Source organism: Loxodonta africana, chromosome 24, assembly GCF_030014295.1.
Source record: "Loxodonta africana isolate mLoxAfr1 chromosome 24, mLoxAfr1.hap2, whole genome shotgun sequence".
NCBI classification, from domain to species: domain Eukaryota; kingdom Metazoa; phylum Chordata; class Mammalia; order Proboscidea; family Elephantidae; genus Loxodonta; species Loxodonta africana.
The window spans coordinates 35,197,541-35,217,838 of record NC_087365.1 but is presented as its reverse complement, the minus strand read 5'-3'; the positions used below and the strand labels follow the sequence as shown (position 1 = coordinate 35,217,838).

Below are 20,298 nucleotides of genomic sequence, written 5' to 3'. Positions count from 1 at the left end.
CTTAACCACTACGCCACCATTTTCTGTATTGGTAGTGCTCAGGAATCAGAACTGTGGCATCTTTGAACTAGAAGGAACTCCCAGTGCTTCTCAACTTTGCCCACAAAACTGTCCCAATTTTGGCCATATCCACATCTCATTAGCTGTTTCATCTACTAATGATTTTTCCTTAAATTTATTCAGTTTCTTTTACATAAATACTTCAGCTTTGTCCTCAGTAACAAGATCTGTCAAACCATGGATTTAGTTAGCTAGTCAGTCATGTTGCTTTTCTAATTCACTCTAGAATAAATATATAACTGCTGAAACTAAAAATGTGAATTTCGTACCACCTAAAATCATCTGGTAAACCTTCCGTAGAATATATTCCATACTTTGGGAAACACTGTGTGATGGTTAAGGTTGCACGTCAACTAGGCTGGGCCATGATTCTCAGTGGTTTGGCAGTTATGATGTAGTCTGGCAGTAGTATGATGAGATTCAATATAATGTGATCACCTCCATAATGAGATCTGCTATGAGTAGCCAATCAGTTGAAAGGGAGCTTCCATGGGCATATGGCCTGCGTCGAATATAAGTGGACATTCTGGGAAGGCTTGTGGGCTTTTGCTCACTCTGGATCCTGCAGCTGATTCCTGTTCGTCTGACCTCCTGTTCTTGGAACTTGAGCTAGCAGCTTACCTGTGGTCTTGCCTGCTGATCTTAGGATTTGTCAATCCTCTGCTGCTACATGAATCAGGAGAAGCCTCTGTCCTGACCCATGGACTTGGGACATTGCAGCCTCTATAACCAAGTGATCCATTTCCTTGATATAAATCTCTCTCTATATATATATTTATACACTTTACTGGTTTGGCTTCTCTAGAGAACCCAGCCTAAGACACACTTCTTTAGTCTGATTTCTTTGTTTTACATATTGGGGTCTGAAGCCCAGAGAAATGACTTGTCCAAAGTCACAGATCTCACATCGAATTCTTTTATGTGCTTATTGGACATGGCTGCAATAATCTGCAGATCTGCTTGCCATTACATTTCATCTTTCTCTACCACTGGAATCACTTGCTTCCTATACCAGCTGGCAGAACCATATCTGATCACAATATCACCACAAGTAAAAAAAGAAGGAAAGATACAAAACTGTATAATCAGTATGATCTCCATTATGAAAGCTATATATGCATGAATGATACATGCATGTCTGGTACATATCCATAAACAGAAAAAAACACTAAAAAGGATTTAAAATGCTAACTGGGATTGTTAAAAGATTGCAAATGATTTTGTTTGTAAGCTTTTTTCTGTCCAGCATTTTCCAGTTTTCTACAATGAGTATGCCCCATCATTCATTCATTAATTCAAAATTTACTGGGCAACTACCATGTGACAGGCACTGCACAAGATGCTAGGAACGAAGGCACATAAAGCATAATCCCCGCCTTCATGAAGCAATTAATCAAGTGTGGCAAAGGAGATGCAGAAAAATACCTATAAAACAATGTGGTAAGAAATACAACTAGAATGTTCCTTAGAAGCAAGGACGGCAAGGCTTTGGCTCACTTACTTTGGACATGTTGTTATTAAGTGCCATCGAGTCGGTTTCGACTCATAGTGACCCTTTGTACAACAGAAGGAAACGCTGCCCGGTCCTGCACCATCCTCACAATCGTTGTTATGCTTAAGCCTATTGTTGCAGCCACTGTGTCAATCCATCTTGTTAAGGGCCTTCCTCTTTTTCGATGACCCTCTACTTTATGAAGCATGATGTCCTTCTCCAGGGACTGATCCCTCCTGATAACATGTCCAAAGTATGTGAGATGGAAGTCTCGCTATCCTTGCGTCTAAGGAGCATTCTGGTTGTACTTCTTCTGAAACAGATTTGTTCGTTCTTTTGGCAGTCCATGGTATATTCAATATTCTTCCCCAACACCACAATTCAAAGGCATCAATTCTTCTTCAGTCTTCCTTGTTCATCCAGCTTTCACATGCATATAAGGTGACTGAAAACACCATGGCTTAGGTCAGATGCACCTTAGTCTTCAAGGTGACATCTTTGCTTTTCAACACTTTAAAGCGGTCTTTTGTAGCAGATTTGCCCAATGCAATGCATCTTTTGATTTCTTGACTGCTGCTTGCATGGGTGTTCATTGTGGATCCAAGTAAAATGAAACCCTTGACAACTTCAATCTTTTCTCCATTTATCATGATGTTGCTTATTGGTCCATCTGTGAGGACTTTTGTTTTCTTTATGTTGGGGTGTAATCCATACTGAAGGCTGTGGTCTTTGATCTTCATTAGTAAGTGCTTCAAGTCCTCTTCACTTTCAATAAGCAAGGTTGTGTCATCTGCATTTCTCAGGTTATTAATGAGTCTTCCTCACATTAGGAAAGACTAATCACTAGACAAGGATGTCATGTTTGGTAGTCAGCAAAAATGAGGGTAACCTTCACTGAGATGGATTGACACAACAGCCATAACAATGGACTCAAACACACCAACAATCATGAAGATGATGCAGGACTGGGCAATGTTTTGTTCTATTATACATAAGGTCACCATAAGTCGGAGCCACTTTGATGACCACTAACAAGAACAAATGGTCAACAACAGACCTGTATAGAGTATTATGACTGTACAGAAAAGGGGTACTTATCCAATCCAGGATCAGAAAGGGAAGGGATTTCTGGAGGAGATGAATCTTAAAGAATGACTAGGAGCTAACCAGAAGAAAAGGGGGCAGGATTGGAGGAATGACATTCCAGGCAGAAGTGCCAGTATTGACAGAGGCAAGGTATGTGCAGGGTTCAGGAAGCAATCTACATGGGTTAGAGGTGGCAGGAAGTATTGCAGGGGGGGTCAGTGGGAGCCAGACCATGAAGGGCCTTTTATGTGGCAATGAACTTAGACTTTATTCATAAGCCACAAGATGCCACTGAAAAGTTGTAAGCAGGAGTTTAACACCCAAACTGGGGGTGGGAGACATGTCACCAGGGGCTGTATAATATCCACTGGGTGTGGGAAGAAACTAGGAGGGCTTCATTTATATTTATCTTTGCTTCATTAAAAAAAAAACAAAACTATTTTGTATGTTTTATAATATATATATTAACCTGCTGCTGTCACGTTGATTCCAACTCATAGCAACCCTATAGGACAGAGTAAAGCTGCCCCCATAGGATTTCCAAGGAGCAGCTGGTGGATTCGAACTGCCGACCTCTTGGTTAGCAGTCAAGCTCTTATGTGCTGCCAGGGCTCCAAATGATATATTAGTACAGCAATATATGGATATAATAAATAAAAATTAATTAATTGACATATATACTATTTATACTACATATATACATTTATACACATATACTCAAAAGGGGTACATGCTGAAACACCTTTTAAGAATAGTGTGAGATCAAAACAGTTTTGAAATTACTGGTTTGTGTAATAAATTAATTTTTACATTAAAAAATAAAGTTATTTTTCATTATAAAAGTAGTAACATTCACACTGGAAATTTTGGAAACTATGAAAAAGCAAAAGAAAAAAGCATTTGAATCCTTCAAAGTAGATATTTATCTTTTAAAATGATCAAAGTCATCCTTACTAAAAATTTAGAGGAGAAAAGAAAAAAAAAACTCAGAATGTCACTACTGACACAACTTTTAAAGAGTGTTTTTTTTTTTCTCATTACAAAAGCAATGCATGCTCATTGCAAAAACAATTAAACATAAGAGGACTATATAACATATAATAAGAAAGTCCTCTTTAATCCCACCTTCCAGAGATAATGACTATTACAAGTTTGGCAATACCAGAAGTATTACCATTTTTCCTTTTTTCTGTTTTTCTCATGTGTTTTACAATGTCACAGTCATAGTATGTATACAATTACAGACCCAGCCCTTTCCATGTATCATTGTATTGTCCTTTTTATGCTGTGGCTATAGAGCAATTAAACTTTTGATTTTTAAAGGAAAGCTACAGTCTATCAAGGGACAGTACCACAGTTTTCTATAATATTCCCTTAGTATGGCACATGTGGGTTGTTTGTTTATTTTTCTCTCTATTAAGAATATGGCTGCTACAAACATCTTAATGCAGAGAGATTTCCCCCATATTTTGGCTACATAAACTCGCAGAAAGTAGATCACTGCCTTAAAGGGTAGGGACAGTTTTACGGCCCTTGAAACATAATACTAAAATTATTATCAAAAGGTTTTAGTCCCTCTCCTCCCACCAAAAAAAAAAGCGTTTAGCCATTTATAGTGTACCAACAACCGCCGGTTTCAGTTCACCCTTGTCAGCATTAGGTATTATCATTTTTTCTTATTTTACTAAATAATAGGTGAAAATTTGTTCTTTTGATCTGATAGGATTTAGGCACACTTCCAGTACTAACCTGGGATATTCGATACTGAACTTGGACAACTTTTTTCTTGTCTCACTGTCAATCAATTTTTCAAATTTTTCTTTCCTCACCCGTATCACCTCAGTTCCCAGGCTCACCAGGATCAGGGGCCGCTTGTCATGTTGGATATTGGGGAGGAAGAACTGGTGAAGGCCCTAGAGAAAGAAAGTCACAGAAAATTAGATCTCAGAAACCATCTAGTTCAATTGCCAGGTTTTCTACGTGGGAAAAATGAAGTGAATCCGTCTGGGGCTGCGCAGGAAGCCACATGAGGAGAAGCCTGGGGCTTCTTTTGCTACATGACATGGCAGTTCTCTGACTCTTCCAATCAGAAGAGCCCTAAGGCACTTCACTCACTGTCCTACCTCCACATGACAGGCTCTACTCCAAGAATCTTACCTACATAAACACCCTCCAGAGAGCGGCATTTACACTTGTATCCATTTCCTAGGGCTGTTGCGATGGAGTACCACAAACTGGGTGGTTTTAACAATAGAAATTTATTGCCTCGCAGTTCTGGAGCTAGAAGTCCAAATTCAGGGTGTTGGCAGGGCCGTGCTCTCTGCGAAGATTCTAGGGGAGGATCCTTCCTGGTACCTTCCAGCTTCTGGTAGTTTCCTGGTAGGCTTTCTCGGCTTGTGGCAGTGTAACTCCAATCTCTGCCTCCAGTGTCATATGTCTTCCCTCTGTGTCTGTATCTCTTCTCTTTTTTATAAAGACACCAGTCATGTTGGGTTAGGACCCACCCTACTCTTGACTGATTACATATGCAAAGACCCTATTCCCAAATAAGATCACATTCACAGGTCCTGGGGGTTAGGACTTCAACATAAATTTTGTGGGGACACAATTAAACCCAAAATAAGTTTTCCTCAATGTCCAATCTCAACCCTTCTTTTTGCTATGTAAGCCTATTTTCTCTTCCTTAGAAACTACAATAAAATCATACAGCTAGTCCTCCTCTTCTACCATTACCATAGAGTCAGTTCCTACTCATGACGACCGCTTGTGTGTGTCAGAGAAGAACTGTGCTTCAAAGGGTTTTCATGGCTCATTTTTCAGAAGCAAATCACCAGGACTTCCTTCCAAGGCACATCTAGGTGGACTCAAACCTCCAACCTTTGGGTTAGCAGCCAAGTGCATTAACAATTTGTACCACCCAGGGACTCCTTTTCTACGCCTTCCTTTTCAAGTCTGTCCACAGCCCCCATCCTTTTCTGCAGCTCTTTGCTCACAAGCATGTATCTTCACTGAGCCTCAATTCTTTCTCCATCCCTCACAGACTTTGGAAACCGCTGGCCCTCCCCTCTACAGCTCATGTTGGTCCTCCTACTCCTTGCCTTGGATTCACACCTCTTAAAACTATGAGGGACATACAGATCCAAAAGCATACCCACTTATTTTACAGAGAGGTTAAGCCCCTTTTATGGAGCACCCAGAGATGGAGTAGAGCCAGGCCTAGACCCCTTGTTGCTGGACTTCCAATATAGTGCTCCCTCTTCAGCCTCTCTGTTATTGAGACTCAGGCAAGGAGAGAAGGGAGAGTAGTGGCCCCAGAGCCCCCAGTGCCCAGCTTCGGTCATCCTAAACCTTGTTCACTCTGGCTCAGCCACTTGTCCTAGAGGACAAACATGCCAAGATCCTTCCTGCCTCAAGGTTTGAACTTGCTGTTCCTCTGTCTGGAACACTCTTCACCCAGATAATTCCATAACTTGTTCTTTTCATCTTTCAGGTCTTAGCTTAAATATCACCTCCTCTACTCCATTTAAGAAGGCTCAAATCCAACCCTGCTTTCTATCCCATTTCTAGTGGCAATTTGTAACATTCTATGTATATGCTAGTTTATCCATTTATTGTCTGTCTCCTGACTAGATCGTAAGGCCCATGAGGGCAGGAATGATGTCAGTTTACCTTGTGCCATGCTTGGAGCATGGTAGATGCTCAAGAAATATCTGCTGAATCAATGCTCAAATAGAGTCAGAGAACCTTAGCGTTGACAGCTCATCCAAGTGGATTTCCTCGTTTTCAGATGAGGACACAGATTCAGAGAGATGAAGTGATCTGCCCAAGGCTGCTCAGCTAGCTAATTAGAAGCAAAATGGGAACAAGACCCTCCATCTGTCACCTCCTTTCTGCCCTGCCTGTGGCTCTGGTCTGGACACCTGTCCCCCTTTAGGGCCTGCCTCGAGCCCAGTCTTGACTACCTCCGAGGCCTCAGCCTGTCTGCTCCCTGAAGTCTGGCTCCCCTCCACCTCCTGGCTCAGAACTTGGGTCTCTCTACTCTAGCCCTGATTTCTGCTATTTCCAGGGCTGAACCAGCTTCACACCCCAGCTCCCAAGGGGAGGAAAATGTGATCTACCTTCTGATAGGTAAATACAATCATAGGTGTTACCATTCATTCTCCTACAAATGAATCCAGGGTCTCTAAAGCAAGGAGAGCAGAGTCCTACCAAAGGCACATTATGGAGACATCCACAGACATATTCTTCAAAGAAGTCATGGCAATAAATACTTGTCAAGGGCTTCTATGTGCTGGGCCCTGTGTAGTGAATGAGACTGGCACATCCTTGCTCTGAGGCATCATTCAAAGCCTACCAGGACTTCCCAGGTCCTAGAGAATCAAGTCCAAACTCCCTATTCTGGCATTCCAGGCCCTCTACAATACCGTGCTGTCATTTCTGCTCCGTCTCACACAGCCTCCCACTCCTGTCACCGTCTACCAAACTGAGCATCTTCTTCCCTACCCTTCATGCCTCACTTCTGCCCAGAGTGCCCAGCTCCTCCACCTTGCATTGCAGGAGGCTACACTGACGGGGCCACGTGCCGCTCCTCGGACACCTGGGTTCAGTTCAGAGCACCTTAATTTGACAGAAACTTTGACAAACTGAAATGAAGTGGACAGTAGGAAGGCTGGAAATTACATCATGTGAAGAGTGACTAAGAGAGCAGAGGATGTTCTGCCTGAATAAGAAAATAATTAATGGAGTATTGGCACTGTGCCTGGCTCCCCAAGTGCTGAATGAAGAGAAAACAGCATTCTTCAAACATCTAAGCGGCATCACATGACAAGGAAGCTGATTTCTTGTTTTGTTCTGGGGGTGGGGCGGGGAGGGAGGAAGGCAGCTAGTTAAAAGTTGCAGGAGGCAGAGTCTTACTGAACAAAAGAACTTCCCAAGAGCTGGAAAGCATTGCATTGACACTGAGTGAGGGCCATGCTAGGTGGCTGGCGCTCCTAGATGACCTTTCTGCCTCTGAAATCACACAGTCCAGTGGGGCAGGTGCATCAACAACTGACCATAACTTGGGTGAGAAGGGAGTATGGAGGTCCCTGGGGATACCATAACTAAGGACAGTGGAAAGGATACAGGTGAAAGAGTAGGTTCCCAGATGGAGAATGACCACATGAAGGGCTTCAGATAGGACAGCCCTTCCCCGGCACATGGAGGCCCATTACTACTTGATAGAAAACTCTCCTGCCCACTCCATCTCTACCTAGTGCCATCTGCTCACCCTGCCACTCAGTTCTAACACCTATCACCCAGCTTCAATAATTACCAACTCACGGCTAAACTTGTTTCATTCGTACTTCCCCTTCCACTACTGGGTTATTTATTTATTTCTTTAAATAGACCTTTTTTTTCTTTTTTTTAAGAACAGTTTCAGACTTACAAAAAAATTGAGAAGATAGTACAGAGAGTTCACATACACCCCACACCCAGTTTCCCCTATTATTTCACAACTTATATTAGTATGATACCGTTGCTACAATTCATGAACCAATAGTGATACATCATTATTAGCTACTTTTTACCTAATGTCCTTTTTCTGTTCCAAGATCCCATCCAGGATAGAAAAAAAAAAAAAATTTTTTTTTTTTCACTGCATTTAGTTCTTATGTATTCTTAGGCTCCTCTTCGATGTGACAGTTACTCAGACTTTCCTTGTTTTTGATGACCTTGACAGCTTTGAGAAGTACTGGTCAGGTGTTTTGTAGGATGCCCCTCAACTGGAATTTGCCTGATGTTTTCTCATGATAAGACTAGGGTTATGTATGTGTTATTGTCATTGGTAGGAAGATCACAGAGGTAAAGTGCCATTCTCATGACACCATACCAAGGGTACATACTATCAAAACGATTTATGACTGTTGATGTTGGCCTTGAACACCTGGCTGAGGTAGTGTCTGTCAGGTTTTTCCACTGTAAAGTTATTCTTTATTTCTTCCTTTCCATACTGTATTCTTTGGAAGAAAGTCACTATATGCAGCCCACAGCCAAGGAACAGGGAATTATGCTTCTCCTTGAGGGCAGAGTACCTATATAAATTATTTGGAGTTCTTCAGCTTGGGAGATTTGTCTCTTCTCCCCAATTTATTCATCTATTCAATAATTTGCTTATATCAGTATGGGCTCATGGATATTTTATACTTTGGGTATAATCCAATACTAGTTTATTTATTTTGTTGCTCAAATTTGTTCCAGCTTTGGCCATTGGGAGCTTCTTCAGTTGGCTCCTCGTCCTTACGCTATACCCCCATCAGTATAGGGTTTTGGTTTTTGTTTGTTTTTCTAAGCACTTCCTTACTTTCTGGCACACAAAATGACGCAGGCTCATCTTGTATATTTTCTGCCCAGTCCTGGAATCAGCCATTTCTCCAAGGAGCCCTGGTTTCTTTTATTGGAGAATGGTATTAGAAACCAAGATATGGGTACTAAGTGTGATCACTGCTCTGGGATGTCATGTGTTTTAGGACTTCTAAGCTGTCAGAGCAAAAAATACATATGTTAAATTTTAACCTGTGTATATATACATTTTTTTTATATATATATACATATCCATAAACGTTTCTATCTGTATCTGTATTAAGCTAAACATGAGTTCATACTGATGTTTCCAACTCTAATCCATTATCGTGTGGATCATCCTAGCCTCTTCCCCTTGTTCATCTGTAAATTCATACTCCAGACAGTGAGAAACCTGGTTCTCAGCATCTGCCACCCATTTACTTAATTGATCCATTCGAGTTCACATGTGTAATAGTATCAGCATGGTTAACGTGTATGCATTATGCGCACAACTGTACCAAACAAGAGTATAATGCTTATGTGGCGTGTCCTTTGCCTTTGATCTCACAGACTCATTCTTAAAGTTACATAGGCCAGCATCCTTTCCCCTCTTCCCCTTCAGTGAGGTTGTTTCAGACATTTGTATTACAGTGAGATTCTCTTGTCACAGTCTTCATTCCTTCCTGGGATTCCCCAACATGCTAAATGATTTATTTATTTGTTTTTTAAAATCACATGTATTAAGACTTGCTCTTTGTGCTACAAAGTTTTACAGGTTTTGACAAATGCATAATGTCTTATATCGACCATTACAGTGGAGAGAATAATTTTATAATCCTAAAAATCTCCCATGTTTCACCTGTTCATCCCAATCTTTGAACCCCAAAGCCCTGGCAACCACTGATCATTTTACTGTCTTTATAGTTTTGCCTTTTCCAGAATATCATATATTGGAATCATATAATGTATAGCCTTTCCATACTGGCTTCTTTCACTTAGCAACATTCATTTAAGGTTCCTCCATGCCTTTTGGTGGCTTGATATCTCATTTCTTTTTTATTGCTCAATAATATTCCATTGTATGGATGTAACACAGTTTTGTTTATCCATTCATCCTTCCATATGAGTTTCAGAATCAGTCTGTCAATATCCACAAAATAGTTTGCTACGATTTTGATTGGGATTTCATCCAATCTATAAACCAAACTGTGAAGAACTGACATCTTAACAAAATTGAGTCTTCTAATCCAAGAACGTGGAACATCTCTCCATTTATTTAGGTCTTCGATTTCTTAGAGTTTTATACATCTCTTCATAGATTCTGTACATATTTTGTTAGATTTATACTTAAGTGTTTCAATTTTTTTGTGCTATTATAAATGGTATTATGTTTTTAATTTCAAACCCTACCATTTGTTGCTAGTTATACAAAGGCAACTGATTTAATTAACCTTGTATCCTCAGACTTTGCTATAATCACTTCTTAGTTCCAGAAGTTTTTTGGTCAATTTTGGGGGGATTTTCTGTATAGACAACAAGTCATCTGCAAGCAAAGACAGTTTTATTTCTTCCTTCCCAATCTGTAAAGCTTTTATATTCTTATTGCACTAGCTAGGACATCCAGTACAATGTTGAATAGGAGTGGTGGCCCAGATTATTTTTAAGCAAGTCCTAGATGTCACATCATTTCACCTGTAAATATGTCAGTAGGTAGCTCCTAAATATAAGGGCTGTTTTTAGAAACATAACCACAATACCATCATCGTATCTGGAGAAATCAACAATATTCTTTAATATCATCAAATACAGAAGAGGGGTGTTTTTAAACCTTTACTTCTATTACTTAACACTCCCAGCCTTTTCATACAGTATCATGAACAAGGCTATCCTGGAGCACACTTACCACAATTTCTCCTTGCTCCACAGTGTGGATCTTCATGTAGGTGCCCACTGCAGCCTCTTTGGCAAGCTGACCAGACTTGATATCAATTGCAGAACATTTGATTGAATGAGCACGCTTGGATCTGAAATTTGACAGCTTGTTAAAGGAACACATCTGTAACACAGTCAACTCACGAGGCCCTGGATAATCAGCCCCCACTCTTGTATTCTGTGACCTTGCTGTAAGGGCTTATTAGTTCCAGGTAATGCATACTGAATTCTCCCCTCTTTGGGGAATTTGCACCTCCTCAGAAGGTGAGGAAGCTCAAAATCAAGCCCTGGAAGTGACTGTGTTAGGAATTAGAGAAGTTTAGTATGGAGGAGACTTAGGAGGAAGGAGATATGGCCCCTTTAAACACTGAAGGGCTGTTACAAAGAGGAAATGGCTGACAGATTCCATGCAGCTGAGCCAGACCTGATGAGTGAGAAGTCCAGGCTGGCAGAATTAAGCTCCACATGAAGAAGGGATTTCTAACAGAACTGTCTGAAAATGGAACAGACCATTTTGCAAAAGAGTGAGTTCTGTGTCTCTGGGGACACACCAGAAGTTGGGGCTCTTCTTGACAGGAAGGCAGAGAGGAGATGGAATTCGTTTATTCATTCATTCACTTTTAAAAACACAGGTTTTCTTCCTGTACTTTGTTCATGGAGTTAATTTTACACAGGTAATCCTGTTGTGCTTTCTTTGGTCTCTGTCCAAGGAGAAGGAAGAGGCAGGCTATGCTATTTGGTTTAGAGGTGGGGATGGGATTATTTACCAGTTGAGAATATAGCTGGACTCACCCAACACATATATGAAGTTTGCCTTAATTCCTGCCCCACCAGGACGTGTGCAAGAGTGCCTTTATTTTTCACTTCTAGGTCTAACCTGTCTCTTCTCCCTTACTGAGTCACAGCAGAGACACTGGGCATCAAGCCTGTTCTATCTCCAGCTCAGAACTGGGAATGGGATTTCAAGCCTTGGATTCCTTGGAAATAATATCCCATCAGGGGAAAAAACAACTCAGAAGTCATGGGATGCTCATTATGCAGGCAAGCAGCCTGAAAGTGTCAACAGGCAAAGGGACATTCGGGCACCATGGGGATTGGAACTCTGATGCCACTATTAGTATCATTATGATATTTTAATTTCAAATTTAATGGAGGAGGTGTAATGCTGCCCTGGCCTCAACACTGACCTCCCTCTAGACTAGTCCCCACTGAGTGTCCCTTCCTGATCCTCAACCTCTCCAGGAAAGGCAAAAGTGCAGCCTTTCATGTGCATCTGCTTCATATCAGTTATGACAATCATACCAGATAGCACACAGCTGAGCACTGAGAGGCTGCTCAGGTTTGAATCCCGACTCTATCACTTTCTACCTGTGTGACCTTGAGCCAGTATTAATCTCTCACTGTACCTTGGTTTTCTCACTTGAAAAATGGGAATGATAATAATAGTACTTATCTCATAGGGTTATTGTGAGGGTTAAATAAGATAATTCTGTACCAGGCACGAGGAAGTATTCCAAAAATGTTAGCAGTAATTATCATTATTCCACTTAACTGCTAGCTTGCAACAACCCCAAAACTTAAGAGACTAGTATTTAAAGATAAGGAAACTGAGGCTTAGAGAAGTCAAGTCCCTTGCCCAAGGACATAGAGCTAAAATAAGTAGCCACGCCAGGACTTGAACCTGGGTTGGACTGACCCTAAAGCCCAGGCTCTTATCCACTATGCTATAACTGCCTCCCTTAGGTGAGTAGAATTTTCTGAAGAAGCTCAGAGTCAAAAGGGGCCAGTGATTGGCATAATAAAATCTTTTAAGAAAACATTCTAAATCCCACCTTGGAGAGAGGCATCTGGGGTCTTAAACGCTAGCAAGCGGCCATCTAAGATGCATCAATTGGTCTCAGCCCACCTGGATCAAAGGAGAATGAAGAACACCAAGGATACAAGGTAATTACGAGCCCAAGAGACAGAAAGGGCCACTTAAGCCAGAGACTACATCAGACTGAGACCAGAAGAGCTAGATGGTGCCCGGCTACAACTGATGACTGCCCTGACAGGGAACACAATAGAGAACCCCTGAGGGAGCAGGAGAGCAGTGGGATGCAGACCCCAGATTCTCATAAAAAGACCAGACTTAATGGTCTGACTGAGGCTAGAAGGACTCCAGTGGTCATGGCCCCCAGACCTTTTATTAGCCCAGGACAGGAATCATTCCCAAAGCCAACTCTTCAGACAGGGATAGGACTGGACAATGGGTTGGAGAGGGATGCTGGTGAGGAGTGAGCTTCTTGGATCAGGTGGGCCCTTGAGACTATGTTGGCATCTCCTGTCCGGAGGGGAGATGAGAGGGTGGAGGGGGTTAGAAGCTGGCGAAATGGACAGGAAAAGAGAGAGCGGAGGGAGAGAGCAGGCTGTCTTATTAGGGGGAGAGTAATTGGGAGTGTGTAGCAAGGTGTATATAAGCTTTTGTGTAAGAGACTGACTTGATTTGTAAAGTTTTACTTAAAGCACAATAAAAATTAAAAAAAAAAGGAGCCAGCGACATACATTCAGACAGAATTTCAGAGCTGGAAGATCCATCCAGCTTCTCCTTCCTCATATGAGTTACTGAAGCCCTGAGACAGGAAGTATCTGTCCACCTAAAGTGGCTCTGTGAGTTGATGGCAGACAATGCGGGTCCCAGATGTCAAACCTAGTGCCTCTCTAGGCTTTGTTACGCCCACACCCTACCCTTTGGGGCCGACCTGTGTCTGCTCCCTCTGCCCCCTCCCCAGCATCCCTGACATTCTACCCTGCAAGTCACGTCCCCCTCCCCAGTCAGAATCTGGACCCTTCTATCTGCCAAGAGGTAAGCTTACTTGATTTTTGAGCTAAAGGTCTTTGGAAGATCAATCACTGAGGTTTGACTCATACTAAAGTTGGTCCCCTGTTTCTCCCAGGCTTTCTGGAGATGCAGAAGTTTCAAAGAGCTGAAGTCCTGTATAGGATATGATTTGATCTGGAATTCCTTAAATCTCTCCACAGGAGAGGGTTCTGGTAGAGAAAGCACAGGAAAACACATTCATGAATTTTTGCATATATGAGGTGGAGGTGGTGGTGGTGATGGTGGTGGTGGTGGTGGAGATATATCATAGTTACCTGGCCTGGCTCGTCTGGTGAAGGTGCAGAAGGGACTAAATAAGAAAAGAAAAACATTTTGGCCTCCACGTACCGTCTTTTTGTGCTAGAGCCTTTATATCTATTACACCCAGACAAATATGGTTAGCCTCATTTAAGAGATTAGATAAGCAGCAGAAGGTTTAAGTCACCTAGGAAAGGGCTGAAGCTTGGATCTGAACTCATGTCTCTTTGATTCAAAGTTCCTATCTTTCCACTAACAGATCACATTTCAATCTGAGCTCTCAAACTAGGATGGGGGAACAGCAATAAAAGATAGTAAATGGATGACCAGCCACAGAACCTTGGAAAAGTCACATAATGTCTTGGAGCCCTCATAGGACTGCTGTAAGAATTATAGATAGAGCATGTGATATGCCTAGCACAGTGCCAGACACAGAATAGGCCCTCTACGAAAGTTATTAAGAAGATCTCCAAGTGAATAGTTCTCAGAAATAAAAAGGAACAAACTACTCAAAAACACTATGCTGAGTAAAAGAAGGCAGAAATAAAAGAGTATATATCGTATATCTAAAAAAAAATATCTAGAATAGGTAAATGCATAGAGACAAAAGTTTATTAGTTGTTACCAGGGGCTGGGGGGATGGAAAGAATGGGAGTTATTGCTGAAGGGGTACTGCGTTTCTGTTGGGGTGATGTAAAACTTTTAGAAATGGATAGTGATGACAGTAGCACAACATGGTGAATGTAATTAGTCACTGAATTCTATACTTAAAAATGGTTAAAATGGCAAACTTTTTGTTACATGTATTTTACCGCAATTTTAAAAAGAGAATATATAGCATGCTTCCATTTATATGAAACCCTAGGAAAAATCAATCTAATCTATAACGTTAGAGAGCAGATCAGTGTCGACTGGGTTCAGGGTTAAGAGGTGAAGAATGTCTGAGAAGAGGTACAAGAGAACCTTCTAGGTTGATGGAAATATTCTCTAACTTGATTGTGGTGGTGTTGCAAGAGGTATAAATTTGCCATACTCATCAAACTGCATTATTTAAAATGTGTGCATTAAATTGTGTGAAATCATACCTCAATAACACTGATTTTAAACATAGATCTCCATCCATTCAGTGATTAGCTTTTGAGTACCCAGTAGATGCCAGGCGTGGTACTATAACCTGGGAAAACAAAGCCCTTACAGAGCTTATATTCTACAAGGGAGACAGATAGTCAATAACTGTTTCAGATTCAATTATATGATTTCAATGGGGTTAAATACCACAGAGGACTCCCTGGGTAGTGCAAATGGTTAACGTGGTTAACGCTTTTGCTGCTAACCAAAAGGTCGGAGGCTTGAGTCCACCCAGAGTTTCCTCAGAAGAAAGGCCTGGTGATCTACTTCCAAAAAATCTGCCACTGGAAACCCCAAGAAGCTCGATTCTACTCTAAGACACAGGAGTCAGAACTGGTTCAATGGCAACTAGAAAAATACCACAGGCAAGAAAGAAGTACAGGGTATTCGGATGAGACGTAACAGGAGACGGAGGATGCTGATCTAGCATGAGAAATCAGGGAGGCTTCTACTTTTAACCTAAGATCTGAAAGAAGAATAGAGCTGGGGGAAAAAAATAGACAGAGAGACACGTGTGAAAGCCCCGAGACAAGATTTAATGGCCACATAGGGGAAACCTGAAGAGCAAAAAGGAAAAGGCTCAAGAGGAGGAGACTGGAGGGGTAGGTAGGAGCGTAACCCCACAGGGCCTGGTGGACAAGGTTTCCACAGCTAGTAAGTAGAAGAAGAGATCAAATCAGATATGCCACCAGTTCCCTCAGCTCTAGAGTTCTAAGATTATCTGGGCTAGGAACTGGAAAAAAGCCAGGACTAGATGCCCCTGCCATGTTGCCAGTTGCCAGGTGTGGGCTTGTGGCTTACCGAAGATGTGGGTCTTCAGAGGTTTGTTGTGTAGAATCTCCAGATGCTGCCAGATCCACTTGTAGTAGGAAGGGGAGTTTCCAAGGTCTATCAGCCGCAGGATTTCACAGCTGCCCTGACACGTCAAGGGACACAGAAAAAAGAGGGTTAATCCCAGAGGCTCCAGGGCTCCAGACTTTGAAGGTAAACTCTCTTTAGTACATCTTCTGCCATTTCGTTTTACTTGCATAATGAAAGTGGTTTTAGGTTCTTTTTTTTTCATTGTCGAAATGTTACCTGCTCATTATAAAAAATTCAAATAGCCAAAGGAAGCCAAAACTCAAAAACCAAACCCGTTGCCACTGAGTCAATTTTGGTTCATAGTCAGACCCTACAGGCAAACCACCAACCTTTTTCTTTAGCAGCCAAGAGCTTAACCACTGCACTGTCAGAGCTCCTTGCTAAAGAAACATGAGAACAAAATACAATGCTGTCACTAGAAAAAAATCACCATTGAGGACATTATTGGGACAATGGATAAAACTGATTTTGGACTATAGATTATATATTGTATTGATGTTAAATTCCCTGATTTTGATAATTATTCTGTGGTTAATTACCTTCGTGGGAGGCATAGAGTTTCCAAGGAGCACCTAGTGGATTCAAACTGCCGGCCTGTTGGTTAGCAGCCGTAGCACTTAACCACTACGCCACCGAGGTTTCCAATTACTTAAATATATAGGGGTTAATGGGTATGATGAATGCTACCTAATCTCAAATGATTCAAGCAGGAAAAAATATATATGTTAAAGCAAATGTAGCGAAATGTTAATTATTGGTAAATTGGGGTGACATTTATACAGGAGTTCTTTGTATTATTTCTGCAACTTTTCTATAAGTTTGAAATTTTCCAAAATTAAAAGCTTAAAAAGCATTCAAACCAAATAGAAGAAAATAGAGAAAGTTAAAACTGTGTTAATCCTAATACCCCAAAATAACTAGTAGCAACATGGGATGATTATTAAACTCTTCTCTATGAACATACAAAATGTATCTATATAATTTTTCATAAATAAGTCCATTTATGTAAAACAGGCTCTTGTAACCTTTTTTTTTAACTCAATAATATATCAAGGACAACTTTTCACATCAAATAATATAGCTCTATTTAATTGTTTCTAATAACTGCATGGTGTTCTCTGCCATAATTTATTATCTAGAATTAAAAATAAATATTCTTTGGACTAGAAGAAGTCAGACACTAAGAGCACATACTATATGATTCACTTTATATGAAGTTCAGGACCAGGCAAAATAATCAGTGACAGAAGTCAGAACAGTGATCACCTTTGTGGCAGGCAGGGTGGATTTTGTTTGTGAAGGGGCACAAGGGAGCCTTCTGCGGTGCTGGAAACTTTTATCTTAATTTGGATAATGGTTATACAGGTGTATACAGATGTCAAAATTCATCAAGCTGTAAAGTTTAGATTTGAATTCCTTAGTGCTGTTTCTAATTTGTGAGTATTATAATAACTCTGATTTTGCAGGACTACAAAGTTCCTAGTCAAAAAGCTCGCCACTTTCCCAGCTCTGTCCAATGAGATATAAATGAAAGATTGCTGCATAAAAGTCCCAGGGAAGCTATTGCTGTCCTTCTCCTTTCTCTCTGCCTAAAACTCAGTCGTGATGGTTGGAGGTAGAATAGTCATATTGCAACCATTATAATGAATGCCGTAAGCTATTGATGATGAGGGAAGAAGCTAGAAGGGGCCTGGGTTCTTGATACTTCCTAGAACAGCTTTTCTAGCCCTGGGCTGCTCAATTCTAGACTCCTTATTGCATGAGAAAAGAAGTCACTTAGAAGCCCTGGTGGCACAGTGATTAAGCATTAGGATGCTAACCAAAAGGTCAGCAGTTCAAGTCCACTAGCTGCTCCTTGGAAACACTATGAGGCAGTTCTACTCTGTGCTATAGGGTTGCTATGAGTTGGAATCGACTGAACAGCAATTTTTTTTTTTTAATTCATTAAGCCACTGTACTTGGTTTTCCGTCACCTGCAGTGGACAGCATTTCTAACTAATGTTCTTGTACTTACATCCAAGTGCTTATAGTTCACAAATATTCAAGTTCCCCTCCTAGGCACAGGACAGGATTGTACTTTTCCACCCTTTAAATTAGGCATGGCCTTCGAACTTGTTTTAGCCAAAGAAATACTTGGAACACTCTGGATGGAAGCTTTAAAAGCCAGTGTTTGATTTTCTACCTTCTCTTCCCCACCTCTCCTCTCCTGATCACAGAAGCATGGGTCAAGATAGAGTGTCTAGTGGCCTTGGTCTCTGAGTGACCATAAGGAACAACGCCCCCTGCCCACGTGCTATGATCAAATAGTGCTTCATTTGAGGGTTGTTTACAATTGCAGCATAACCTAGTTTATCCTAACGTACACTCATGTTTGATTATCCCTTTGGGATTAATTCCTAGAGGTATGCATGTTTTAAATTTTGATAAACATTGCCCAACTACTCTCCAGAAATGTCATGTCAGTGTACGCTCTGCAACAAGTGTGTAACAGAGCCTGTTAGAGTACTTTGTTGCCAACACTGGCTTTTCACAATCCTTTCAATCTTGCTAATGTGATATGCAAAAAAGGTACATCGTTTTCCTTTTTGATTTCATATCTTTATAAAATCTTACCCTTTTTTAAGGGGAAGACCTAAAGACACATTATAAAAGGTTAGAGCTCAAGATGGATTACTATTGAAGAGGAAGGAGAAGAAGGGAAAAGGGAAGAGAATGAACATTTAATAAGCTGTTAGTATGTGCTTGGAGCTGTATTCAACATTCATTCAACAAATATTTATTTATCAGCTAGGAACTGTGGTAGGTGCTAGAGAAACACATGCAAACACAATTTTCTCTTGGAAAGTCTCTTGTGGGTCTTTAATTGCATCAGTATCTGTGGAGAAAACAATTTTACCATGTGTCCGCAAATGGTAAACTATTCAAAATGAACTGATTATGGACATTAATTATTTATGTTTATGATGTTAGCAGGAAATCATGTTTTCCAAATTTTAGGGTCCTGAAGGAGCCCTGGTGGTGCAGTGGTTAAGTGCTCAGCTGCTAACTGAAAAGTCGGCGGTTCGAACCCACCAGCCGCTCCGTGGCAGAAAGATGTGGCAGTCTACTCCTGTAAAAGATTACAGCCTTGAAAACCCTATGCAGCAGTTACACCTTGTCCTACAGGGTCACTATGACTCAGGATCAACTCCACTGCAAAAGGGTTTTGGTATTTGAGAGGACACCCCATCTGCTGCTACTTTCGCCCTCTAGTGGTAATATGAGTAAACTACAGAAGTCAGGGCAGACTGGCCCTGCTACCAGAGGACAATTCAAAGACCCTATCTGGCCAAGCAGGAAATAAAAACAAGGAAAAAAAGAGCAGTCCCTTTCAAGGGGGCAGGTGCTCCTCAGCACCAGCTGGGGGGACCATGTCAGAATGCTGATGTTGCCTGATCTTCCGAATATTCAAAAAAGGCCAAAAATCTGAATTTGTGTGTTAAATTTTCATATTAGCTATTAAATCAGGGACAAACCAAACCCATTTACAGGCTGGCTTAGGCCCATTACCAGCTGTCACTTTGTGATGTCTGCATTGTTTTTTTCTCAGGATGAAGTCCAAGTACTTCTGCGTTAGAATCACCAGGGACACTTACACCAATGCAGACTTCAGAGCCAAGGAATCAGGATCTCTGGGGTGAGCCTGGAAGCTGCCTTTTTAAGAAGTACCCTAGGAGTTCTTTATGCTTTCCAGTTTGACTCCTCCCTTGATCAGAAGTTCTCTGGCAATTTAGTGCACATCAGAGTCACCTGGAGGGCTTGTTAAACCAGGTTACTGAGCCCCACTTCCAGAGTTTTGGATTTAATAGGGCCCAGTGGGCCTGAGAATCTGCATTTTTAAGGAGTTGGCCACGTGATAGTGATACAGAAAATTTTATAATGTGGTTATATCAATTTCACAATGAAAAGGTTGTACTTTTTTAAAAAGTGATCTGTCACCAATAAGACTCAAGAGCCAAATGCACAATTTCAATCTGCATCTGTATATAAATAAACACGTGTATGAGCTCCTGGAGAAGCTACCCCTTGGCCCTCTTTCTAATATAATAGCTACATATCTTAAAGTTCACAGCAACCCTCTGAAGGAGGCAGGACAAAGTGTGTCGTTTGTGCTTTATAGTGTTAAAAATAATCAGAACTCAAAGAAAAACTATTGTAAGCATTTATTCTATACGCATATAGGGAGACCATTTCGATTCCGGAAAAAGCAATTGGCTGGAAGTCAATCAGTTACAATGAGGCTTACAAAGAGGAGGGA

General features: G+C 41.2%; 1 protein-coding gene across 1 annotated transcript in view; it reads right to left on the bottom strand.

Moving 5' to 3' along the window:
* CNBD2 (cyclic nucleotide binding domain containing 2) overlaps positions 1-20,298 on the bottom strand; it is a 42,485-nt gene that overhangs the window by 5,103 nt on the left and 17,084 nt on the right. The window contains exons 8-11 of the mRNA XM_064276047.1: positions 15,942-16,056; positions 13,750-13,924; positions 10,866-10,986; positions 4,388-4,551 (exon numbers count right to left, since the gene is read on the bottom strand). Coding sequence (XP_064132117.1) covers positions 4,388-4,551; positions 10,866-10,986; positions 13,750-13,924; positions 15,942-16,056 — 575 coding nt within the window. The remainder of the gene's footprint in view (positions 1-4,387; positions 4,552-10,865; positions 10,987-13,749; positions 13,925-15,941; positions 16,057-20,298) is intronic.